This window comes from Schistocerca americana, chromosome 4 (assembly GCF_021461395.2).
Source record: "Schistocerca americana isolate TAMUIC-IGC-003095 chromosome 4, iqSchAmer2.1, whole genome shotgun sequence".
Lineage (NCBI taxonomy): Eukaryota > Metazoa > Arthropoda > Insecta > Orthoptera > Acrididae > Schistocerca > Schistocerca americana.
Window position 1 is genome coordinate 20,364,037 of NC_060122.1, and position 15,979 is coordinate 20,380,015.

The window sequence follows — 15,979 nt, forward strand, 5'->3', positions numbered from 1 at the left end:
TGGATGTAATGGGCAAAGCATTTGAGAAGTTGCTGGCTGACCGTCTCCAGAGTCATCGAACTCTGCATGGTATGCGTGATAGGCAGTTCGGATTCCGAAAGGGTCGCTCCACCCAGGATGCGATCAATGAGATTTGCCGAATTGTTCACTCTGCGACATCAAAGTATGTCCTTGGCATAATGATAGACATCTCAGGGGCCTTCGACAACCTGTGGTGGCCGGCACTCTTCTCTCGCCTAAGAGAGATTGGGTGCCTGCAGCTGCTGTATGGCTGTCTGGAGGCCTACTGTGATGGAAGGACTGCTAAGATAACGGCTCCTGGAGCCGTTGTATCTAAAAGGGTATCCCGTGGTTGTCCCCAGGGATCGGTGTGTGGTCCCATTTTCTGGGATATTAACATGAAACCTTTGTTGAACGTCCTGCAGGAAGAGACTGCAGTTCTGGGAGTCGTTGCTTATGCGGATGATCTCGCAATTCTAGTAGAAGGTGACACTCGCAATGTGATCGAAGACCGATCACGACTGGCTATTGAACTGTTAAACAACTGGTGTAAGAAGACTAAAATGTCTATTGCACCACAAAAATCGCTATATATGCTCTTGAAAGGCAAGTTGAATAGGGACCCAACAGTCAGAATTAATGGCCAAGCAGTAGATATGCCCGTTACCTGGGGGTATATTTAGATGAGAATTGGAGTTTCATTCCGCATATAGAGCAAATAACGACAAAGTCCTTAGCTCTGTTCAATAAGATAATATCAATTGGACAAAGAAGTTTCCATCTGCCGTCAAAGGCAATAAATATGTATCACAACAGTATATTGGCACCAATAGTAGGGCACGCATCCAGTGTGTGGGCCCACAGGCTAGCTTTGGTGCGGCCTGCCGCCGCTGTCAGGCGAATACAAAGGAACGTTCTGCTGAGATGCATCGGTGCATTCAGCACAAGTCCAACAGGTGCACTGTTGGTAATTATGGGTCTATGCCCACTAGACCTAATAATAAGGCAGCACGCAGCCTTCTACTGGCTGCACAAACAGAACATTGAAAGGGTGCAAAATATAATGGGCATTCCTCTGATAAGCGTCAAAGCCATTCGTGAAAGAGTGCTTGACATCTGGCAGGACGAATGGGATGGGTCCACTACAGGCCGCAGAGTCCATGGGTTTCTACCCACAGTGAGAGGAAGATTAAAGAACAAGATAATAAAGCCCTCACAGGGCCTAGTTCACTTCCTTACAGGACACGGTCCCTACTCCACGTACCTGCACAGAATAGGGAAAAGGCCAACACCGGAGTGTGACTGTGGTGCCCACGAAGGATCGCCAGAACACATAGTGTTCGAGTGCCCAATATATGAACAGGTTGTCTCAGGGGAGAGGCAGCTTCTGCGGACTAGAAATGTTAATGAAATATTAACAGAAAGCGAATTGTTCAGCAATTTCGCAAAATTGGTTAACAAAATCTCAAGGGAGGCCCAGCGAGCCTACCTTGGGAGAGAGTAAATGCGCTTAAGATCTAATGCGCAATTGTATATATGTAAATATTATGTTTGTTTAAGTGTTGACTTATAGTAGTGAGTAGTCGTAGTTAGATCAGCATGGTGGTGGGGGGAATAAAAGAGTTGCATAAATGGAGTGGTTTCTCTAGTAGTAGCGGCCCGCCTCCACGTGGCTAGGGACGGGCAACTCTCTGGCAGGATTCCAGAGAGGCTAAGAGGCCGATAATTCACAAAAGGCAAAGTTGCTTAATAAATATAAAGTATGCAGGCACTAATAAACCACTTCTGTAATGCTAATAGTAGAGATAGTCAGTCTTAGTACGCCCACTCAAAAGTATTAGAAAGTGGGTTATGGATGGTTCATAAATTTGGGGGAAAAAAAAAAAAAATTGTCTCACCTTACTTACGTTTGAGGAACTTTCCCAGGTCGATCCTTGGAGCACTGTCTGTGGATCACTCCTTTCTTTATTTGGTCTGATTGTGTGAAATGTTTGAAAAATATTTTGTTTAAATTATTCCTATTGCTTGTGGCCTTCAGCTGACAAATAATTTTTAATTCTTTCTTAATAAGGCCTTCAGCCATCAGTGTAGCTTGTGTTACAGTCAATTTTGTTTTAAATGATTGTTTTTAAAAAATTATTTCGTTAAATAGAGTGTACGTTTTACTGAGCAACCAACGGTAACCGAGTAAGGCGCCGTGCACGCGTTTTGCTGCCTTCCCTGCGTCCCGTGTTTCACAAATTACAAACGTTGTTACTTCCAAAGTACAAAATATAGAAACGCAACTTGAGCGTTCCTGGAAAGAGAAAAGTTCAATTTTTTTGTGCCTTCAGTGTGAGCACCACATGTGTTACACGGCAAGTAGGGAAACGGCGGCTCATTCCCTGCCACACACGAAGCGGCTGATCTCTCGTTACCGAATCCACAGCTTTTACGTCACAAGACATGAGGTCTGGAGACACGGAAGGCCACCAAGTTGGTCTTCTGCTCCTCTCCTTCTCCTCCGAGCCAACGTGCCAGACCCCACACCTTACGACTTTTATCTGTGGCGTTACGTAAAAGACCGCGTTTTTATCTCGCCTATACCTGACACTCTTGAAAGTCTGCGACATTGCATTGTTGAAGCTGTGAATTCGATAACGAGAGACAAGGTGCTTCGTGTCTGGCAGGAAATGAGCCACCGTTTCGATATTTGTCGGGTAACACGTGGTGCTCACGTTGAAAGCATCAAAAATTGAACTATTCTCTTTCCAGCTACGCTGAAATTGTGTTTCCATCTTTTGTAGTTTGGAATCAATTAATGTCTGAAATGTGTTCTTTCTTTTCGATTAGCCTCGTATTATTTTACTAGATCAAACTCTCGTCATTCAGCAACCATTAAAGTTAATTATCCGAATGAAACGGCTGGGTCCTCCGACTACAAGAAATAGGCGTGACGTCTGATGAGTTCGGGGTCTTATCAAATAACACTTTGCTATGTGAGTGGCAGCTAATTTTTCAAGTAGCCCGTTAGCTCCGTGGCGGTAATCAGTCATTTTATGCGATCCGAGGCGATACATCCAGCATCAGTCTCATCTGCAAACGCACGGTCCCGGGTGAGCGAGAGGTGGTGCTCGCAGCACACCCGGCTTGTGGCGAGTGTTGCGGAGCCCACTCGCAGTGCATTCGCTCGTGTCCTCCACATACGGAATGTGATAAATATTTATTTATTTATTTATTTAACCTGGCAAGATTAGGGCCATCAGGCCCTCTCTTACATCTAACCAGGCATTCTACTTATTTTACATTCATATGTTTAAGTAGGGACGTTAAACTACATCTAGTACAAAAAGTGAAATAAACAATTAGAAAGGTACACCTGGAAAAATACATACATATAGAGTTTATATTCGGAGATCATAAGTACTGTTATAATTAGACATTATTGAAGAGACAGATTTTAGATAGGAGTGCTGGCAGCAGGAAGTATGAGGGAGACTCATGGTGAAGGGAGGAGAGAGACATGATGAAACATAATTAAGGAAATATAAAGGAAAAGAAGATTGCGTGGCTAATAGAGATAGATGAAGAGGAAGGCATCTCAGGAGCAAGATAGGAGACGCTAGCTTTGCTATTTGACAGATGAGAGGATTGGCCTTGTACATTAATTTTGTGGAGAACTTTATGAGCATGATAGTAGTAAATGCTTCAACTTCTTCTTAAAAGCAGCAGGAGACTGAATTTTGCGCAAGGTAAGGGGCAGTTTGTTCCAGAGGCGGACAGCGGCAACTGAGAAGGAGTTTGCAAAAGTTTTTGTTTTGTGAGTGGGCACAGTTAGGATACCAAATAAGAGTGACCTCATGTTTCGATTATGATGGCATGACAGGTTTTTAATCTCTGAAGCAAGGTACTGGGGTGCTTGCGCGACGAGGAGTCGGTGAAGTAGACACAGAGTGTGGTAGTCACGCAATTTGTCCGGCCGCAGCCACCCTAGCTCGGAGTATGAAGCACTAACATGATCATATCGGCGAATGTTGCAGGTGTAACGCACACAGGCATTCATGGTTAGCTCTAGCCGTCTTTTGTTTTCACTACTCATGCCTTGTTGAATCACATCACAATAGTGGAGGTTCGGTAGAACGAGTGCTTGCACGAGCTGGCGTTTCAAGTCCTGTGGAAATATGTTCCGAAACTTTTTGAGAGCATAGAGACAAGCAGACGTCTTTCGGCACACTGTGACTGTATTCTCCGCCCAGTTGAGATGCTCATCCGAAGTTACACCCAAGTCCTTCACTGTTTTCTGATATGGTATTGGAGTACCGTCGAGCAGAATAGGAGGTAGCCGTTCGCGGAAATCTGAACTTATTAATTTCTGATGGGCTGTTAAGATTACTTGCGCCTTTTTTGCATTTAGTTTAAGCCCCAGGTTTTTCGCCCATGTCACTACTGAAGACAGATCATCATTCATCTGAGCGATTGCAGTGTTTACATCTACAAGTCTGACGCTTAGGTAGAGCTGGAGGTCGTCGGCATAGAAATGATATTTACAGGAGGACAGAACCGACGAAATATCGTTGACATATAAAGAAAACAAAAGTGGTCCTAAGACTGATCCTTGTGGCACTCCCGAGGAAACATGTTTCCAGGAAAATTTTTCATTTACGCAGACAACACATTGCTGTCTGTCTTTTAAGTAGCTTTCAAACCATCTCATTGCACTATCAGAGAAATTAAGCTGTTGCATTTTTCTGAGAAATATGTCAAAGTTAACAGTGTCAAAGGCTTTGCTGAAGTCCAGTAGCGTCAATATTGTTGCCTTTCGATTGTCGATGGCATATTTCAGGTCATCAGTTACTTTAATTAGAGCAGTGTTTGTGCTGTGATGTTTACGGAAACCGGATTGAAATTTGTCATATAGGCTGAATTCATGCAAATGTTCAGTGATTTGATCATCAACAATATATTCGAGTGCTTTGGAAACAGCAGGCAGTGTGCTAATTGGTCGGTAATCACTAGGCAGTTGCGGGTTTTCGATCTTAGGGACGGGTCGAATTATGCTTCTTTTCCATGCAGTGGGGTATATTCCGTTCACGAGGGAAAAATTAAATATGTCAGTTAAGACAGGTACTAAGATATAGGCAACATTCTTAATCATGGTTATACCGATACTGTCGTTGCCTATTGCATCAGAAGAAATTCTCATTATTGCTTTTCTTACCGTATTTGTTGTTAAATGTTTTAGATGGAAGGTATCGTTGTTAGTTATCCTGTTTGGAGATTCTTGTGGACGGTAATTATCAGCCGTGCAGGTACTCAGAGCTGCAGAGAAGAATTCATTTAATTCGTTAGCTGACACATGAAAAGTAGTTTCCGATTTTGCCTTTCCGACCCCGAACCTACGGAGAGTCTTCCATAGACTCGTGGGCGGCAGATCGCTGCATACAAGGGAGCGAGCGTGCCTGATTTTAGCATTGCGAATGCATTGTTTCACTCTGATCCGTAGCTTTCTATTTTCTTCGAAACGCTCGGGTTTCGGATCTGCTTTGAAACGCCTGTGGGCAGCATCCCTATTAGTCATCGTTTGACGTAATTCAGCTGTCAGCGATGGGGTAGGAGATTTTCTTACACGGACTGTGCGCACAGGTGCATGTTTGTCATAGGAGCAGTGAGTTTATCACCAAGTTCATTAATTTTGCCGTCGATTGTAGGTTCTCTGATTATTTGATGCCATGATATTTATGAGCAATCGGCTGTTAGAGCGTCAAGGTCAATACGTTTCATGTTCCTACAAGTTATGTAACGCGATTTGATCCTTGGGGGCTGCACAGAGTAGGCCAGAAATATTACATCATGTGCTGAGAGGCCAGGGGCCGATGTTTGACCAACATCTCTTACTTTGTCAGTCTGTTTCGTTGCGATTACGTCTATAAGAGTATGACTGTGCGCCGTATGGTGTGTAGGTTGTAATGGAAGAATGTTCATGCTATTGCAACTAAACAGTCTTCTTAGGATTATTGCGGAGGGAGTGTCTCTTAGCAGGTCTATGTTCAAGTCACCCATTACGATGACATGTTCGTATTGACACTGAAGTGAATGTAATTCCGACTGGAAGGAACTCATTGAGCTTATTTTTGGTGGCTTGTACACGACGCCAGTCAAGAATTTCCGACTTTGTATATTTATTTCAATGAACATGAATTCAGCCTCTTTTTCTTCAGCAGGATTTGACGTACATAAGACTTTCGCTTTGAGATCTGTTCGTATATACGCGCCGACCCCGCCACCTCGCTTCTTTGATCTGTCTGCCCTAAGAAATGTGTACCCGGAAGCAGTAATTTGGTTTCATGTTCTGTGGAAACTGATTAACTTTCTGCATCGGCCACAGGATCCAAAACATGGTATTTTTCACTGAGAACGTTACGAAAAGTGTGCGGCACAGTGGACGTTATTTTGGGTAGTGTGAGGTGACGAGATGGCGGACAAAGGCCGCCAAGCCAAGCGGCAGGGCGCTGCTTTCCGCGAAGCAGCCGTCGCGGAATTGGCGCCAACCCCCTCCTTCGGGGAGGGAGGGATTTTGACTGAACAGAGAAACCACTGGAAGGCACTAGGTGCGGAATGAAGAATCCAAAATTACGAATGATTAGTTTAGTGAGCGACCAGGACTAGTAACGAGTCTAAAAAATAAAAATGCTGTTATTCGGAGAGCCATATTTTATACGAGTAATGTAAGTCAGTATTTGCAACAAGGGAGGTAGCCTGAGTGGTGGCGGGGAATCTGGCGAGCGCCGATCGACCCATTTCAGTATCGTTCAGCTAAGTTGGAGGCAGACGGCGAGCAGCGACAGCCGCTGCGTAGGATCTACCGCAGGAAGGGGGCGTGCCCCAGGCGCTCGGCGGGACCGGCCAAGCTTCGTGGGAGCCGAGTACCACACACGGAAGGGTCTCTCGGACGAGCTTCGTAAATAATTTACTCTTTATTTATTTAGCTGTCGTATTATTTCTGAGATGCTTTTCATCATAATTCGATAATGCGTTTTCTAAATTAAATATCGACGAGTATTTACTGTGCCTTACGGTACGACAGTATCCTAACTTGCCACTATACTATTCGGGAAGTCGAGTCATTGCTTTGAGGCAGACACGAAGAAGAGCGGAACTTGTATGTCTCGTTTATACGTAGTAGGGCCTAATGCTCATCCCGATATTGAGTATTTAATTCATTTTTATCTTATTCCGGAGTCGCCAACTGACTATCGACGGGGCCTCGGTTGCACTGTTATAAGAAGCTGAGGAACAGTGAGGAAAAGCACCGGAGGCGCTTAGATAGTAAAGGGTGTGGTACAGCGAGGGACAACCGTCCACGCTCGGCAGCGGCGCCCAGTCGCGCGTGAGTCGCGCCGCGCGCAGCACACTCACCTTTGCCGCAGGTGGGCCCCGTGAAGCTGGTGGCCGAGCAGTCGCAGATGAAGCGGTTCCAGCCCTCGGAGCAGGCGCCGCCGTGCAGGCACGGCTGCGAGCTGCACTGCGCCTCCTGCGCGTGGCACGACGGACGGATGGCGCCTGCGGCACGCGCGATGCGTCACTGAACCTCACAACACTGCGCCCTCTAATCAAAGCCTCACTTCTCACTAAAGAATACCATACAATTACTTAATATTCCACACCAGACATTAATACACTTCGCACAGGCGCACTTTGTAATGAAACTGGTCAGTGACGCAGTCTCACTGTTTACTAAACGATGCGATATACAATACGATACATTAACATATGTCACATACCACCCTTTTCTGCATATACATTCGTGATGTGCATATAATTTACATCACCTTCATATATATCGATAGAAAGTATGAGTACGTGTGTAGATGGTATTTAACTCAAATTTCTGTGCCTATTTGGTATTTCTTCGTATAATTTATACGTTTACAAATTTTTGTTGTTAAAGTAACATTTGTAATTTTTACTCTTATTGTTTACTGAAGAATTTGTAAACATTCGAAGAATGTACGTTACGAATGAAGTGCTTTTATTAATATTCTGATTACTATCTTTGATGAAAGTTCTCTCAGCCGGCCGAAGTGGCCGTGCGGTTAAAGGCGCTGCAGTCTGGAATCGCAAGACCGCTACGGTCGCAGGTTCGAATCCTGCCTCGGGCATGGATGTTTGTGATGTCCTTAGGTTAGTTAGGTTGAACTAGTTCTAAGTTCTAGGGGACTAATGACCTCAGCAGTTGAGTCCCATAGTGCTCAGAGCCTTTTGAACCATTTTTGATGAAAGTTCTTTGGTGAAAACTTTTAGAGAGAGTGTTTTCATTAGCAGCATTTACAAGTTGTATACTGGACCTAATGTCGGGGGAAGTGGGTGGGTGTGTGACTAGCAAACACAACTGTTAATAAAATGTGGAAAAACGAAACAAATAGCCTGCGTCTTTTCATTTCAAAAATGTATTTGAAACGAACACAGCCCTGAAAATGTACTTGCAAGCGTGATCGACTTAACAAAATAACTGAGTCAATAACAAGAATCAGTGCAATGGAAACCCAACAGAAGATAAGTCAAACATCATTTTTCATAATTTCAATTCAAATTCGCGGACAAGCTAACATTTCCCTCTTATTTTCTATCGAGGTATCCAGAAATACAGTGAGAGACTCCTGTCTCAATCCGTCTCATATAATTGTTATCTGCAATATGTAATTTAGATTCAGTTAGTCTGGCACATTACTCTTTTGTTACTTGTTATATATGAATCACAACTTGGAGACGGAGTGCATCGAGAACCATCATTTATTGATTTAATTATTTTGTATTTATCAACAACTTGTGGTGTAATTGTGGTATCGTAGATCGATATCACCCCCACCGGCGTCTCACAATTGGCAACGAAAACGCGTATTTTCGACAGAAGCCGACAGCGGCGGTGCAGCGACACGGCGGGTCACACCTGGCAGCGGCCTGCGCCACCGTGGTGCAGAGTGGCTGGCGGCCGTGGCAAACTCACAGTGCACGATGCTCTTCGTAGAAGGACAAAGGTCATTCTGACCCACATTGCGAGTTCCCTACATCAGTCGAAAGCGTACATTTGGGGCAAACCTATTGTTCTCATGTGACTGACACGTCCTCAACGTACTGTCCATCTAAACGGATCACGACGCACTGCACATAATCCGTCCTCGGCCAGTTGTTTGGTTGAGTGGCTTCACGTGTCACCCCCACCCCTCATCCTCACAACCGCTGTGGAAACCTCCAACCCTCCCTCCTCCCCCCACCCCCCTCCTCCCTGATATAAGTACGCTTTTTATGTCACTAATTAATTATATCGTTCAATTAATTAACCCATCACCTCTGGGAAACACCCAACCCTCTCCCACCAGGGAATTGGCCCGAAAAAGACTCAGTCGGTTGGTCATTCGACGCGAAATCCATTGCAGTGTATGGAATATCGTTTAAACAATTCCTCGTAGACAAGGCAATATGTGAAACAATGTTTGTTTAAACAGTTTACGGGCTACAAGGCAGTGTTTGGAATACAGTTTGTTTATTTATTTAAAGAATTTTGTCAGAGAATTGCGTGCAATACAGTTTATTTATTTAAGGAATTCCGTGGTAAATCGGTTGCAGTGTGTGGAATATTTAAACAATTGTGGCTCTTTTTCATTCTGATCACATAAGGAAACAGGTGAGTACTCTGTCACAAATCCCTGAAACGTATCAGACAGACTTTCTCGTGTCTCGCATCTCGCGCAGGCTGTCCCGAGTCGGAGTGCATCGGCAGAGTGGGCAGTGCCACACTGACCCCTGGACCAACACCACACACCCAGTCGGCGTCGTCTTCCTTCTCAGGTGGTCACGTCCTGTTTCTGCATGTGCGAACCAACCTCCTTCCTTTCAGAGCAAATGACTGACTGGGAAACGATCAAGAAATATTGCTCAAGTCAATAAATAATTAATTTCGCGTCACAAGGTCGTGATTAGGGCATATGAGGCGACGTGGTAGCTATTTCACACACACACAAATTGACGATGTCACATAATTAGTAGCAGGCTGATTCGAAATACACTTCACAAGAGATCGGAACTACTTGTTGTATACAAAGAGAGACTGAGAGAGACAGCTGAAGTTTGCTTTGCAGATGACAAGGAACTAGCATGGAATATTTAAACAATTACAGTTTTTCGTACCGCCATGGACTCTAAATTGACCCAACCTTTCTGGCACACTTTCATTATGGTAAACCGTGACTGCTTCAGAAGTTAATAAATCTGATGTTGAAACTGTCCTGGCAGATTAAAACTGTGAGCCGGACCGAGACTCGAACTCGGTACCTTTGCCTTTCGCGGGCAAGTGCTCCGCCAGGACAGTTTCATATCAGCGCACACTCCGTTGCAGAGTGAAAATCTCATTCTGGAAACGCCCCCCAGGCTGTGGCTAAGCCATGTCTCCGCAATATCCTTTCTTTCAGGAGTGCTAGTTCTGCAAGGTTCGCAGGAGAGCTTCTGTAAAGTTTGGAAGGTAGGAGACGAACTGGCAGAAGTAAAGCTGTGACGACGGGACGTGAGTCGGGCTTGGGCAGCTCAGTTGGTACAGCACTTGCCCGCGAAAGGCAAAGGTCCCGAGTTCGAGTCTCGGTCCGGCACACAGTTTTAATCTGCCAGGAAGTTTCATATCAGCGCACACTCCGCAGCGGAGTGAAAATATCATTCTAAATCTGATGTTACGCAAAGTACAGAATACCGTCAAACAGACACACGCCTTGAAGATGCAACAAAACTCGTCAAATGTTGCTTCAGAAGATGTGGCACAGGAAATATTAATTAAATCGTTAGTATAGGCGTTTAAACAACTTGCTTTACGCACACGCGCGCACGCACACACACACACACACACACACACACAGTTGAAATAAAAAGCTCCACACTGCACAGTGTTTGCGTGCATAAGCGATAGTGTTTTTGATGAGAAATGTCATTAAATAATCCAAACCTAAAACCATTAGAAATCACGACAGCAAGCGGTTATGTACAAAATGATAGTTGGAATTTCGGATTCCGACACAAGTTCATATCGTCATGGTTACGGAATTTCCGACCACTATAGGTCTGATAACAGCATTTTTTTTAAAAGTTCATTCAGGATATTTAATGAGAATGATAAGATATTAGTGAGTGAATTTAGAAGGAAACTTTTGCACCAGTCCAGGAAGTAATTCGAAGGCCACATTGCTGTCAAATGTATGCTGCAATTTTGCCAATTCTCCATTAGACTGGTGACAGGCAGAAGACGCTTGCTAACGAGAGAAGTCTCTTCAGCTGGTAACCACAGGACAAGCTCGCGCAACACAGACGTGGCAGGGCCGGCGTTGGCGCTAGCGCCGGTTGCTACCACTCTGACGGGGACCTGAATTAACAGACGTACAGGCCAATTGGCTACCGACTGCAACTTTAACATCAGATATAAATATCGTGGGAATAATTTACGGGGCCCTCCTTTTAAGTAGCTGTCGTAGCAATTTTTTTTTATTATGTCTTATAAGACAGCGCGAGGTTTGGTGTTCTCGTAAAGATAAGTTATTTTAGATTATAAAACACATAGATTAGTACTGATTACGTGGTAAATAAGTGTATTAGTGTGCCGTTTAAGTGTACCATTAAAGGTTTCATTTCTCATTACGTAATATAGCAGAAAACGCGAAAAGACCGTACAGTCGTATTTTCTGTTTACGTTCTGCTGCAGCAAATCTATAGAATTTCGTTTAGTTGTTCCTTGCTCTCTCCAGCAATTTAACTTAGCGTACCTCTTCATTATTTAACTAGCATTTTCGGAAAGTAGCGTAAAGTTTAACTTGTTGTTTCAGAAACTTTGCACTTTTGTTTTTGTTTACACACAGTTGCGTATAGGCCAAATTTGTGTAACCATATTTTCGTGTTTATCTGTAATTTAACTGACTTATTCTTAATAAATTATTACGTTTATCATGAGTGAAAAGTGCTTGACTTGCCGTAGAATTGTTAGGTCGGGGCTTTGGTGTGATGGGTGCTGTAGTTTTTTCCATGTGGGTGACTGTAGTGGCGTGGGAATAGGGGAAGTAAATGAGACTCATCAGTGGTTTTGTAGGATTTGTAGTAGAGATAGGAAGATACTGGAACAGGAGGGGAAAATTGCTGCCCTTCAGGCTGAGTTAGACAAGGCCAGGGGAGATCTTGACAGGTTAAGGAGGGAGAAGGGTAAAGAGAGGTGGGAAGTGGCAACAGGCAACAGGAGGAACAGGCCTAGAACTTTGTCTGACAGCTTTATGGTGAATGTGGAAAATAGATTTGACCTGTTGCTTCAGTTAGAAGCTGGTGAGCCTCAAGCAGTTACAGGTGTAGACAGGGCACAACAAACTTTCAGCAGCAAATTGAAAAGTAAGAATGTAGGGAAATCAGTAAAGAGAAAGAAAGTGTTGTTGTTAGGTAGTTCCCATGGAAGAGGTGTTGGCCAACTCTTGCAGGATGAACTAGGATCAGAATACCAGGTCACCAATTTTTTTAAACCTAGTGCTGGTCTGGAGCAGGTGACAGAGGATTTAGGATCACTTTGCAAAGATTTCACTAAGGAAGACACCGTGGTTATAGTGGGTGGGGCAGGTAACAGTATTGACAGAGATCCTGGGTACAGCATAGAGTGTGACCTGGCGAAGATTGCATCAGCATCGAGGCATACCAGTGTTGAGTTTGTATCTGTTCTTGGGCGCCATGACCGACCTCATTTGAACTCTTCTGTCAAGAGAGTTAATTTGGAGCTGGAACGGCTGTTCATGTCGGGTGCGGGGTCACACATTGGTGTGGTTCATGTTGATTCTGTCAGTAGGTGGGATTATACTAGGCATGGCCTTCACCTCAACAGGAAGGGGAAGGGTAAATTGGCTGGGGAAATAGCAGGAAAGTTAAAGGGGGGAGGCACTGTCATGAGTGGTAAAATACCAGTGGTTATAGGATTCAGAAAAGACCCTTTTTTAGGGTAGGGAGGACAGAAAGAAAACAAATTTTAAGAGAGGTTAGAACTGAGACAAACCTTCAGTTTGAGAAAGAAATCAAAAAACATAATTCCAGCTTATTACATCAACATAAACAGCCATTGGTTAAGAATTTTCAACTGTCAGCAGATATTTTAACTCCATCCAATTTTAAGTCAGTCAATGTGAAATGTCAGCTATCTTTATTGCATCAAAATATTCGAGGACTGAGAAATAAAATTAATGAATTAACTATCTGCATAGATGAATTAGAGTCTTCAAACCCAGCTGACATAATCTGCCTCTCTGAACATCATGTGACCACTGGTATAGAACTTTTAAGTGTTACAGGGTTTAGGTTAGCATCTCACTATTGTAGATCAGAAATGGAGAAAGGAGGGGTTGCCACATTCATCAGGAACTGTCATAAATTTAAGAACATAGACATTCATAAATTTTGCCTAGAACAGCATATGGAAGCATGTGCAACAGAATTAGATTTTCACAAAAAATCTTTCATAATATTAAGTGTATATCGAGCACCTGCAGGTAACTTTAATCTGTTTGTAAACCACCTTGAAGCTGTACTGGCCCATTTAACAACCAAAAACAAAGAAATAGTGGTTGCTGGTGATTTCAATGTAGATTTCCTTAAAGACTCTCCCAATAAGAACCTATTTGAGTTAGTAACACTATCATTCAACTTAATTCCCACAGTAAAGTTCCCCACTAGGATAACCACTTGCTCACAAACAGCCATTGATAATATCTTTATAGAAAAGTCAAATGAACAAAATTATATTACAAAACCAATAGTCAATGGCCTCTCAGACCATGACATGCAGTTCCTTCTGTTAAATGTTAATACTGAACAGGATATAAAATCTGTTAAATCTGAGCTCACGAGGGTAATCAGTAAGCCAAAAATTGATTATTTTAGGACACTCCTCAGAGACATTCACTGGACTGATGTTTACAGTGCTCATGGCATGAATGAAAAATATAACATTTTTGCTAATAAAGTGCTTACCTTATTTGAACACTGCTTTCCCCCAAAACTTACCAAGGTTAGAGCAAAGTCTACAAAGAAGCCATGGATTACTCGAGGAATAGGGGTATCTTGTAAAACAAAAAGAAAACTGTATCTGTCAATCCGAAACATTTCCAATGTTGATGCTATAGCACATTATAAGAAATACTGCAAAATATTAAAGACTGTAATACGGATGTCAAAGCAAATATATTACAAGGAAAAGATAGTCATATCAGATAACAAAATAAAGACAATATGGGATATAGTGAAGGAGGAGACCGGTAGAACCAGACATGAAGAGGAACAAATAGCATTAAGAGTAAATGATGCATTGGTGACAGATGTGTATAGTGTTGCAGAACTTTTTAACAAACATTTTATAACTGTTACTGAAAAGATGGGGTTGTCAGGTTCGGTAGATGCTGCTATGGATTACCTTAGACCAGACATTTCAAGTAACTTCCATAATATGAATTTGACCCTCACTACCCCAACAGAAATAATGTCCATCATAAAATCTTTAAAATCAAAAACATCTAGTGGGTATGATGAAATATCAACAAAGTTAATTAAAGAATGTGATTCTGAGCTAAGTAACATATTAAGCTATCTGTGTAACCAGTCGTTTATCAGTGGAATATTTCCCGAATGGCTGAAATATGCTGAAGTTAAGCCACTGTTTAAGAAGGGAGATAAAGAAATAGCATCAAATTTCCGTCCAATTTCACTGTTGCCAGCATTCTCAAAAATTTTCGAAAAAGTAATGTACAGTCGTCTTTATAACCATCTTATCTCAAATAACATACTGTCAAAGTCACAGTTTGGATTTCTAAAAGGTTCTGATATTGAGAAGGCTATCTACACTTACAGTGAAAATGTACTTAATTCATTAGACAAAAAATTGCAGGCAACTGGTATATTTTGTGATCTGTCAAAGGCATTTGACTGTGTAAATCACAATATCCTTTTAAGTAAACTAGAATATTATAGTGTAACAGGAAATGCTGCAAAATGGTTCAAATCTTATATCTCTGGCAGGAAACAAAGGGTGTTATTAGGAAAGAGACATGTATCAAGCTATCAGGCATCATCCAACTGGGAACTAATTACATGTGGGGTCCCACAAGGTTCCATTTTGGGGCCCTTACTTTTTCTTGTGTATATCAATGACCTTTCATCAGTAACATTACCAGATGCCAAGTTTGTTTTGTTTGCTGATGATACAAACATTGCAATAAATAGCAAATCAAGTGTAGTCTTAGAAAGATCAGCCAATAAAATATTTGTAGACATTAATCACTGGTTCCTAGCCAATTCTTTGTCACTAAACTTTGAAAAAACACACTACATGCAGTTCAGAACTTGTAAGGGGTGTCCCAAGAGTATATGTCTAACATATGATGACAAGAAGATAGAAGAAGTGGACGGTGTTAAATTCTTGGGATTACAGCTTGATAATAAATTCAACTGGGAGGAGCACACCACAGAACTGCTGAAGCGTCTTAACAAATCTCTGTTTGCAATGCGAATTTTGTCAGACATAGGGGATATAAAAATGAAAAAGCTGGCATACTATGCTTACTTTCATTCCATAATGTCATATGGGATTATTTTCTGGGGTAATTCATCAAGCCAAGCTAAAGTTTTCCGGGCACAAAAACGTGCAGTAAGAATTATATGTGGTGTGAACTCAAGAACATCCTGCAGAAGCCTGTTTAGGGAACTAGGGATACTAACTACAGCTTCCCAATATATTTATTCCTTAATGAAATTTGTCATTAAAAATATATCACTTTTTCAAACCAACAGCTCAATTCATGGAATCAATACTAGAAATAAGAATAATCTTCACAAGGATTTAAAGTCACTTAGTCTTGTACAAAAAGGTGTGCATTATTCAGGAACACACATTTTCAATAACTTGCCAGCAGCCATAAAAAGCTTAACAACCAATGAAATTCAGTTTAAG

The 15,979-nt window shown here is 42.5% G+C and overlaps 1 protein-coding gene across 5 annotated transcripts in view; it reads right to left on the reverse strand.

The window, feature by feature from the left end:
- LOC124613920 (neurexin-1) overlaps positions 1-15,979 on the reverse strand; it is a 2,081,056-nt gene that overhangs the window by 389,670 nt on the left and 1,675,407 nt on the right. For all 5 annotated transcript variants that reach the window (XM_047142672.1, XM_047142674.1, XM_047142673.1 and 2 more), the window contains one exon: positions 7,396-7,539. In XM_047142672.1, coding sequence (XP_046998628.1) covers positions 7,396-7,539 — 144 coding nt within the window. The remainder of the gene's footprint in view (positions 1-7,395; positions 7,540-15,979) is intronic.